At 39.3% G+C, this 10,431-nt stretch overlaps 2 protein-coding genes across 9 annotated transcripts in view; one reads left to right on the forward strand and one right to left on the reverse strand.

The window, feature by feature from the left end:
• The window catches only part of LOC144370309 (uncharacterized), a 116,292-nt gene that overhangs the window by 7,660 nt on the left and 98,201 nt on the right, over positions 1-10,431 (forward strand). For 2 of the 8 annotated variants that reach the window (XR_013430276.1, XR_013430278.1), the window contains exon 1: positions 8,253-8,415. The exons of 1 other annotated variant lie outside the window; for it this stretch is intronic. The gene's annotated coding sequence lies outside the window, so the exon portion shown is untranslated. Of the gene's footprint in view, positions 1-6,753; positions 7,078-8,111; positions 8,416-10,431 lie in introns of those variants that run through there. 5 more of the 8 variants (XM_078030986.1, XR_013430282.1, XR_013430280.1 and 2 more) reach the window with 5 other exon arrangements.
• The window catches only part of Aadat (aminoadipate aminotransferase), a 34,710-nt gene continuing 25,716 nt past the window's right edge, over positions 1,438-10,431 (reverse strand). Inside the window, exon 13 of the mRNA XM_078030984.1 lies at positions 1,438-1,895. Within this exon, the coding sequence (XP_077887110.1) occupies positions 1,866-1,895 (30 nt within the window). The 3' untranslated portion in view covers positions 1,438-1,865. The remainder of the gene's footprint in view (positions 1,896-10,431) is intronic.

A 10,431-nucleotide genomic window follows, 5' to 3' on the forward strand; every position in this document is an offset into this window, starting at 1 on the left:
CCTGCTCCAGCAGGGTCTCAGGAGAAGGCTGTGAGTGTATCTTTCTGAAGACAGTTCTCCAGGGGACAGGAGGCTGGAAGCTGAAGCACAGAGTCATGGGGGCCTTGGGGTGCTCAAGGTCACCCTTTGTCAGGAGTGATCCATCTTGCCTCATGCTCCAGCTGCTTCCTGGTGCCTCTCCTCTGGCATCAGGACTGATGGATGAAATAATGTAGTGGTCATTTGCCACTGCCCTTCCTCAAACCTCCTAGCCCCTTATGGTGGCACCAGAGCTTGAGGCCTGGTGTTGGGAATGACAGGACTCTACTGCTGACCGCTTAACTGTCCCTGCTTCCCCAAGCATGGGCTGATGACCTGCCACATTCTTGTGCCGAGGTACTCCTGCACCTGCTGTGGCCCTATTAAAGGTACTTGAGGTCCTGTGGATGGCCCCTGAGGATTTCCTTAGTGTCCCTGAAAATCCCATCAGCGGAGCTACAGCTCTATCTAGAATTACTCTATTGTTAGAGCAATAGGTTCCTTGAGAGCAGCTCAAGAGTGGGACCATGGAATGACAGAAAGCCGGAATTTAAGAAGAGGATATATGTAAGTCTTTACTTCCTACTGCTGTCAATGGGGGGCAACTTTTTAATGAAGTCAGAATCTTTAAGATATACAAATGCATAATGATAGTTTGGGGAGAGAACAGTTTTCGTTTCTTGTATTAACTGTCTGAACATTAAGATGACTGTAGATCACATCCATGAAGTGATAAACTGAGCCATGGTGTGTGAGCTTCCTATGATTTGCTCTCAAAGTCATCACACGAAATTAGCTACGTAATTCATGAGTTTTAGAATGGATTAGATGCAATATTTCGAACCAGAGAAACAAATATTGTGAGCAAGTAGGAAAATCAAGTCTAATGCACACATTTTAATTTATTGTAAAATAAATATGCCAGATTTGCCTAACAGTTTAGGGACATTGCATAATTTATTGTGACAGCTCATTTACGAAAGAACCAGGATGTCTTTTTTTTTTAAAGCCATAAAACAAATTAGAGTGACTCTTATCCCATGATTTATTTATGGTGGAATATTAATAAAAATATAAAGCATGATGAATGCATTTCCAGTGACAGAATTACATCAAGAAAAAATTACCAGTGACCATAAAATAAAATGAATTTTACATTCTTAGTCAATCTGAAGAATTTTGCTAAACAACAAATCAAGTGATTTTATTTTTATGTGGCACAACATTAAAAATGTTTTATTATGCAAACTACATTTAATGTCTATTATATATTGCCTTTCTTCTCAATTGAGGGTTAAAACCCTGTGAAGACAGAGGTCATGTCTCTCATTCTCATAGTCTCTGCATCCAGGTATTATCCTGCATTTAGAGGTACCTGCTAAATGTCTATTGATGAAATATGAATTTGATAGTCATCAATACAGTTTTCAAATACATTGAGTTTTATTAAAGTAGGAAATAGATGAAATAAAGACAATGACTTCAGTTTGAATAGTGGTTGTTCTTCTGAAAAATAAACAATGATTATTTGGCCAAACGGATATTTGGGGAATTGGTTTTTGTAGAGTTAGGTTCCAAAGTTAGTAGATAATAAAAATTGATCTAGAAAATCTCTTAAATGGACCACAGAATTTAGCACATCTCTTTGAGTATAAAACTCATACCAAGATTCTTATGTACACAAAAGTTTCCAAAAGCAGAGATGAAAGTGAAGTCTCTTTGCACATGTGTGGGTGGCACCCACACCCATCTGTCTTGAAGAATTGATCAAATTCCCAGGTGAATGGACGTGAGGGAGAGATGCTCAAGATGTTTCTGCTTGCCCAGAGGATGCACTCCATTCTGTCTTAATAGTCAACCTTCATATGTTCCTCACTCTGAGAAGTAAATATGATATAGATAAGAAGTCATATTCGCTGTATCTTATAGGGAATGGTCAGACACTGCAATTAAGGAGTCCACTGCCTTTTATAAAGATGGTTTTATTTGAGGTGAAGGGAAACTGGAAGTGATTTTTCTGATTGAATTACACTGTCTCAGAGTTGCTTTGGCTTCAGGATTGAGGAATCCTGGAGTGCAGTTCACTCAGAAATTTTGATCCAGCAAAGAACTGCGTGACACTGTCCTGTTTGGTTAGTTACCACTCTTCGGATCACAATATACCACAGAGTGACAGTAAAACATCATTTATGTCTGAAAAGTAATTTCACTTTGTTCTGGGTCTTAGGAGGACTGTGTAACCACTGTCAAAAGAAAATTGTATAAGGTGTAGTAAGTCAGTACAGTATGTCACCATTATAAGCAAAAAATTGCAAAACCAGATCCGCAGTCTAAAGTTGATTGTATGTATGAAGTTCATCATTAGCAGTGTGTTTGGACAAAGGTATAGTATTTCCATTCCACTGGTGTGAGTACACTGTACATGTCTCAGCCATTGTTTTAATGATGTCTTTTCTAATTGAAGTTCCCACCAGAACCTTGTTTATAACCTGCATGTGGAACCTGGATGGTCAGAACTTGTGCAACATTATCCTGAGATAACTTGATGGTTTAGACGTCAGTAAGACTGTCTTGAATCTAGGCTTCAAATATATACTACCTACGATGGCTTAGCTTAGCGACAAGATTTATTCCTGAAAATTCCATGGAGGGCTTTAGCTTCAGAATGGTTCTTGGGGGTTAGGAGAGCATCAATACGTGCCATATTGTTGAGCACAAATGGAATGATGGGTAGTGCAGAGTCCGTGGACTCCATGAATTTTTGTGTTCTATTAATTTAATTACAGTGATTATTTCTCTTTGATTATCTGCTCCGTGTAAAGGGCAATGTCATGGCAGATCCACGTTGTTTTAGGCTGTGAAAGCACATGTTATTCTGATAGCACAGGCCAGGTCTGCATTTCCACTGAGTTTCAGAGTAGACCTTGCAAGCCCATAAAAACAGACCCGAGCAACAACAATGAACAGACCCTGTTTATTTCAAACCATAGAGTTCATAATGTCACATTGTCCAGATGTTTTACGCATATCACCTCAAGTTCTTTTGAAAAATAGAGTTAATTAAGTGAATTAAATAAAAATAATGGGGACACCCCTCCACCACCTCCACCAGAACCAGAGCAATACTAACACTGAAGAAGGAGAGGCATAAATTTGAGAATCAGGATGATTCTGGATCATCTTTCAGGCTGGTAGTCAGAGATAAAAGTCCAGTTCTTTCCCCCAAAGTGGCTCATATGCCAATTGGTGCCCTGTTTGACCAAGAACAAGAAATATGACTCAAGGAAATCCAGTGTGAGGGCCTCATGTCTGGATGATCTCCTGAACAAGCTGAAGATTTGTGGAGCATTCGTGCCAGCAGCCTTCCATTTGATGCAAAACCCAATAAAAGCCTCATCCGACCCCTTTTGCTATCTGTTCATTGGATCTGCCACCAGCCACCAATTTTAAAAGAGAATTTACCAAACCTTTGAATTTATAAGCTTCTTTGTAAAACAATTCCCCCCTCCATCTGCAACTCTAATCTATGATTTGCTTTCAACGTCATCACATGAAATTTGATATTGTACAAACATCTGACCAGCAGCCATTTTTTACTTTGATGATGTAAGCATTTTGTTGGGAATATATATGCAATCAAGCACTTAGGAGTTTTAGAGAGTTTCCAGGGCCTGTCTCTGTAAGAAGGTAATGTACTTTTTTTTTTTTTCTTAGTGCCCAAAATAATGCTGGGGGCACAGGCACTCTGGTTAATTTATTATGTACGTTAGTGATGCAAGAGATTTTCTCATTGCAAACAAGGTCAATCAAGAAAAATGTGTTATCTTCCTAGAGTAGACTCAATAAATATTTTGAGAGTCAACAATTTACTATGACTATTAAGTGGAATTTGCTATCTTAGCTTTGAATTGCATATGAAATATGCTTTTAAATAGTATAAACAATGCCACCATACATTAACCTTTCTAAATAGTTAAAAATAGTTTTTAAAAAATATTTCTCTAGAATTAATTAAAACAAACATTTTTTAAATCGTTAAGAACAGATTTAAAAAAATTTAAATCTTTTAAGAACAAAGGAGACTTCAAGAACATGTAATATACAGTTCTCATATAGGAAGGCAAATTACATTAAATAACTTAATTGGAAAGTGAATATTTAAATTTATTTCCTGCAGCATGACTTAGCAAGGTCTAGAATTGTATATTTTTTGCCTAGTGAGCAGAAATTTTTCTTCATGATGAATTCACTTACTCCCCACATGTGTTATTTTATATTTTTGTAGTTAATCGAATTAATAACATTAGTCAACATTAGTCATAAAAATCCAGGTCATTTCATGATTAAATAATATTGTACTTATAATTACTTCTAAACACGAGTTTTAGTTGAATCTCTTTAATGACAAAGTTATCAAAAATTTACTATAATATTTTCTGTAACTTTTAAAGAATTGATCACGAGGCAAAGCTGCCACCTTCTGGCTAAGATTTATTACTTCACTTTAGAATTCAAACTCTTTTTTTCATTCACTACAGCATAGGATGCAATACAATTTGAAACAATCCTACATAGACTTTTGAGACTTCCTAGGCTGTAGGCTTGAGATGTGGCTCAGTGGTAGAGTGCTTTCCTAGCATGCACGAGGCCCTGGTGTTCAGTCCAGTCACTGACTGGCACTGCCAATAAAAATATTTTTTTAAATGAGATTTCTTTTTTTATAGGTTGTTACAAACTGAAAAAATTGGAGCTTGGAAGTTCTAACAGTCATTTCCACAAAGCCAATAATAACAAGTCTATAGCTGCATATTTTTGAGTGATAGAAGAGCTTAAAACTAAACTGCCTTACTCTTGGGCCTTATGAGCCAAGCTGTAGCTTAGAGGTTCCTGAGAATGGTGAACCTGCTGCATTATGGTCCTCCTGTCTTTTCATTTTCTGAGCACAGTTTCACAGATGCTGGTAATGCTGCTTTGTACCCTTCAGGGACCCCAGCCTCAGGCTGCCTCCTATCCCTTTGGCTGACCCTGAGCCCCACCCTGGAGTCATCCATCACTGAGGCTATCATTAGCTCTTTGCTACAGTGGCACAGTCATGCATCCTGATCATGGGGACTCTTCAAATCTGAGCTTGAGGGCTGCTTTACTCCTGAAGACCTGTGTGGCAATTCCCTACAATCTGTTTCTCCTTTGTAAAGTGAGGCTAATCTGTTGCCAGTTGTTTTGAGCATTAAATTAGGTAATGCATGAAAAGCATTCACTCTATTATTATTTGTGAGTCTTTTAATATTATACGCTACATGTCTGTCTTTAGTAGTTAGAAGATTCACTCAGATATGACAATATGACATTTTCTCCTATCTATATTGACAAATCCATTTTTTATCCCTGTTTCTTCCCCTTTTGTACTTTGAAGGCCCCCTTTGTTGACAGACAGAATTTGTAATTCCTTGGACTAGGGAAATAACTGAATCACCATTAACATGACAGACAGCATCTGGAGGCTGGAGAGATGTTCCCCAGGGCCCTCCCAACATTTAAATCTTCTCTGGCTTTGCTCATTAAGCCTAACTTTGTATTTGCTAGAAAAAGAGGATAATGATGATGACTATTTCAATAAACAAGAGCAAGTGAGGCAATTAGTTCAATAAATGTTAATTAAGTGCCAACTACATGCAGTTACCCTGAGAATACAAGATCAGGAAAAGAGTCCCAGTCCAGAGCTACAAAAATCTCCTCATTCTTTTAATCCCACTTCTGAAGCACCTTTCCTAGGTACTACATGATGTCACATTCGGATTACCCAAGTTTGTTTTACGTTTTTGGTCTTCTAAGCTTCAAGGGCCTGAAATTTTTCATAATTTCCTTCTTTCCTCAGAAGAGTTGAGCCCGTAGATCTGCAGGATAAGTCTCTGGCTATCCCAAATGAACAGTGTTCACTGTATAAATTAAGCATTCGGGAAAATGTTCATCTTTTTAAATGCGGTGTTTAGCAAGTGCTTGATGCATGGAAAGTGTTCCATAAACACATGCTTTAATTATTGAAAAAGATTTTCAAGTTGTCAGGGTACCATTTAATTTGAACATACTTAGTAATTTAAGTGTGGGGACAGCTGACAGGATGTGCATAATGTGGTATTCCTGGGAATAAGGAGAAGGTAAGAGCAATAACTGGGAAAAGAGGCTGACACCTGAACTTGCATCTGCACTTTCTCTTCTCAGACCTGAGCCTCTGGGAACCCACAATGAGCACAAGGCAGGGAAGTGGGGGATGAAGCATTTAGGGAGGGATGTTTATAACTTTTATTTTTGCTTATGACAGAATCACTGTTTTCCTTTGAGTTAATTGGTAAAAATACACGAGGACAGGTTTTCATAATATCAACGACCCAGAGGCATGCTGGTTGATATTTCTCATATAGGTCACCAGGAATGACGTTTATGCCTCTGTGCAATTCTTTTCCTTCCCTTCTCTGTTGACCCACTCTGGCCAAATTTCCAAATGCCCTGTCCTGGCCCAAACCTCTTTATTTCTAGGTCACCAGTAACTTCTGCATTGCGTGATCCAGTGGATCAATTCTTGGTCCAGTTAAACTGGGTGGCGGTGCCTGCCTGGCTCTGTTGGTCCTTCTCCCTGTTTGCTGCCCTCTCTTCCCTGGCTCCCAGAGTTCCATACTCTCCTGGCACTTTCTATCTGATAGCTCCTCTTCAACCTACTTGGGCTCTTCTTTCCTTCAGCCTGTCCCTGTTGGCCTGGAGTGAGACTGGAAATGGATGTTGCAGATGTCCTTGTTTAATATGGAGTCCCTAATCCAAGAGGACTGCTGTCCTTGGAAAAGGGAGATATGGAGGCAGACACGCACTCAGGGAGGAGGCCCTGGGAGACGTGGAATTCTGCTGTCGGAAGCCCGAGGACAAGCAGAAGCCAGCATGGGCCCTGAAACAGATCCATTTCTGCACCTTCAGTGGAGGTTACTGGTGACCTGGGAAAAAGCAGTCTGTTCTTGTTTGGACTTCTAGATTCCAGAACTTGGAAATAATAAATTTCTGTTGTTTCAGCCACTCATTGTATAGTACGTTGTTAAAGAAATCTTTTTTTTTTCTCTTTTGGCTTAATGAGACTTTACTAAATTAAACTTGTCTAATGTCTTTAACAGATTGGCCTCAGAAACAGGGTCCAAAGTAGACCTCCAGTATCCTCAGATGCCCTGGGTCATTAACCAAAGGTCCTTGCCAGGGCCCACTGTGTCCACTGGTTCTTGTAGCTATTAGAATTTGGGGACAAGTTGTCTCAGATTTGAGCTCCAATAATTTGTGTTTTTAGCTCTGAGTGTATCTGAGCAATTCTTAGACTGGACTGGGTTTGGGATCAAACTGGATCCAAAACTTTACTGAATTGAATCCAGGCAAAGGGTTTGCGTAGGTGTCTTTTTGATTACAGGCTTGTTTCAATACACGAAGTCTGAGATTCCACCTTGTTGGACTCCAGCTAATTTTACACATAAGAGCTAAGTACTCAGGATTTGTGTATTTTTGGAAAAATTGTGTCAGCCTTTCTGGAGAAAACTTAGACTTAAAAGAGCCACCAAGGAGAAGTTTTAATTAAGTAAAATCATTTACTTGCAGGGCATATTAGAAAAGAGGAATGGAAACCTCACCAAAAGCAGGGACGCATTTGTAATTGCTATGCAGAAGTATCTAAAAGACTGAATGGGTTAAAGATTGCCTTCCTAAACTTTTCTTACAGAGGCACATGAAAAGTTTAAGGACCAAGACTGCACCTTGACTGAATTAACCCCGACTTCGCATTCTCTCTGTCAATCTTTACTAAATGCTCTACATCCACTAACCGTCCTGCTCCATTACCTTTGCACTCAGAAGATCAAGAAAAAGAGGGAAGTTAGACAAAAATGCCTTAAGGAGGGAGAGCTCTGACCAGCCAGAATTTCCTGCTATTGCTGCATTTACTCCTTGGTCTAATGAGCTTAGAGCTGAAAGCCCTTGTTTAAAAGGCCTTCTCTAAACTGAGGGAAAATCCTTGAAAATTTACCAAGGGGTTGAGAATCCTCATAGGAGCTTACAAGACAGGACTCCCGGACCTTTGCCAATTGATTCACAGGATGGTAGGAGCCTGCAGACCGGAGGGAGCCTGAGGAGGAGTCTGTGAATGATTCTCCAAATTCTCCTCACAAGATAGGTCAAAAGAACTGCTGAAAACCTTTAAAGCTGAATCCCCAAGGCTTTTTGGTTAATTATACAGTTTCAAAGAAAACAAGCAAACTCTGATGAACCAGTTTCAGATTACAGAGTTTATTAGGAAATAGTACTAGTAAAACAATCCAATCTGGAAATAGAGCAAGAGGCATCTCCTCCAGGACTGCAGTGGCAACCGGTGTGTCTGTAAGTGGACTTCCCCTGAACTTAGCAGCCAAATTAAAAAAAAGGAAAACTAGGATGAGAACTTAGAGAGTTCTGTTGAATTGGTGGCCTTGGCTGAGCATTTTGAGAGGATTTAAGAGTAAGAGAACCCACACCCCCCACCCCCCGAGTCTAGCAAGCTTATGTCTCTCCAAGTACAACAGTTACAGGGAATGAGACCAAAGGAGCCCTCTCATCCTATTTTAAATGAAGAAGTCCCAGAACCAGAAATCCTGTATTTCAAGGCGTCTACCTTCCTTACAAGCAGCAGGACACTGGGAGGTGCCCTCTTTTATATCAGTCCACCAATAGACCTTCTGTGTTTAGACCCAGCTGGGGTCCCACTAGAGGAAGCCTGTAAGCTGATAATCAATATTGACCGGGCTCCAAGGGGTGAATGGGTCTCTGTACTACCTTTAAACACAGAGAAACAAAATTTAAGACAAATGCGGGGAGGGGGTGGGGGGGCATTGTGGCTCATTGGTAGAGCACTTGCCTAGCATATGTGAGGCACTGGATTCAATCCTCAGCACCACATAAAAATAAATAAAATAAAAGTATGATGTCCATCTACAACTAAAATAATAATAATAATAATAATAACAACAACAACAACAAATGGGGGGGTACTGCACAATTCTGGTGTATACTGGGACCACTTTACCTTCCATAAGCTCCACTTTAAAGAATGGTCATTTCTGTTTTGGGGGTTTTCAATCAAGGTAAGAAGTTCCCACCATCTGAAACCATCCAATTGACTTTAGGGACATTTTTAGAAAAACATGCCTTTTTTTTTTTTTTTTTAATTATGTGATACTGTTCCAGTAAGCTTTCTGGGTAAGACTGACTTCCTAAGTAAAAAGGGCATATAACATTCTCTTCAGAGGATTGTATAATCTCAGGATTTCCCAACTGTATGGAACCAGAACTACTGTGCTCTCTATAGACAGAAATAGGTAAATTCAAACTCAGGGCTGCAATGCGCTGGATCTTTCTAATATATATGGATTATTTATGGGCTTCTTTCTCTACTGATAGAGGAAGGTTAAATGTGTGGAGTCCATTAAAGACTAAATAGACCATTCTAACCCTTTTGCCTAAGTTAATCCAAAATACACTAAAGCCTGAGGCAACTCAAGGACTTTCCTCGATTGTAGAGAACTTAAACCAACAGGGACTCGCAATTCCATGCACCAGTCCTTGTGAGACTCCAGTCCTATTAGTTAAAGAACCAATTGGACAAGTTTGGTAATGCCTTCAAGATTCTCAAGTAACTTATCAAATTGTGATACTGAGGTTTCTTGTAGTTCCAAACACTAATACCTTCTTGTCAAATATCACTGATTCAAAATGGCACACGCGAATCAGCCTCCAGTCTTTTTGACTTAAATCTTGTCAGTTTATACTAAAATGTTTTCACGTGTCTATTTCATAAATAGGCTCCACTCGAATAACAGCATCTATATCATGATCTGGGGGTTCAGTTATGAAGACTTAAAAATCACAAGTATGATAATAATGTTTGTATTGTTCATACTATTTTTCTGAAGAATGAAACCTGCACCAGATATACTGGCATAAAATCATAAACAATAATAAACATTCTGTCATGAGAAGAAATAGCAAAGCCCAAACCACTGCCCAACCAACCAATGCAACAAACAAACAAACAAAAAAACCAAACCAAACAAAACAAGAAAATCCAAACCAACCCCCAAAACATAAAACCTAAATGGTACACAGTAACCAACCTTTGCACAGTAACAGACCTTTGCTTTCCTTAGTATCCTTGTTGAGAAAGAGGTCCGGTATTTGTGTGTTCTTGGAAAAGTCAATAGAATACCTGGACTGTATCACCCTGAGGCTTACTGAAGCTGCTTTCTTTTCTCCAGTAATTGCATCAGGACCTCACAGTCCTGCAGCTTCTTAGAAATTCTACTCTCATTCGGGACAAAGATGATTCAGTGTTACACTCCCCCAACTGAACAGTGCCCTGAA

This window comes from Ictidomys tridecemlineatus, chromosome 14, assembly GCF_052094955.1.
Source record: "Ictidomys tridecemlineatus isolate mIctTri1 chromosome 14, mIctTri1.hap1, whole genome shotgun sequence".
Taxonomy (NCBI): Eukaryota; Metazoa; Chordata; class Mammalia; order Rodentia; family Sciuridae; genus Ictidomys; species Ictidomys tridecemlineatus.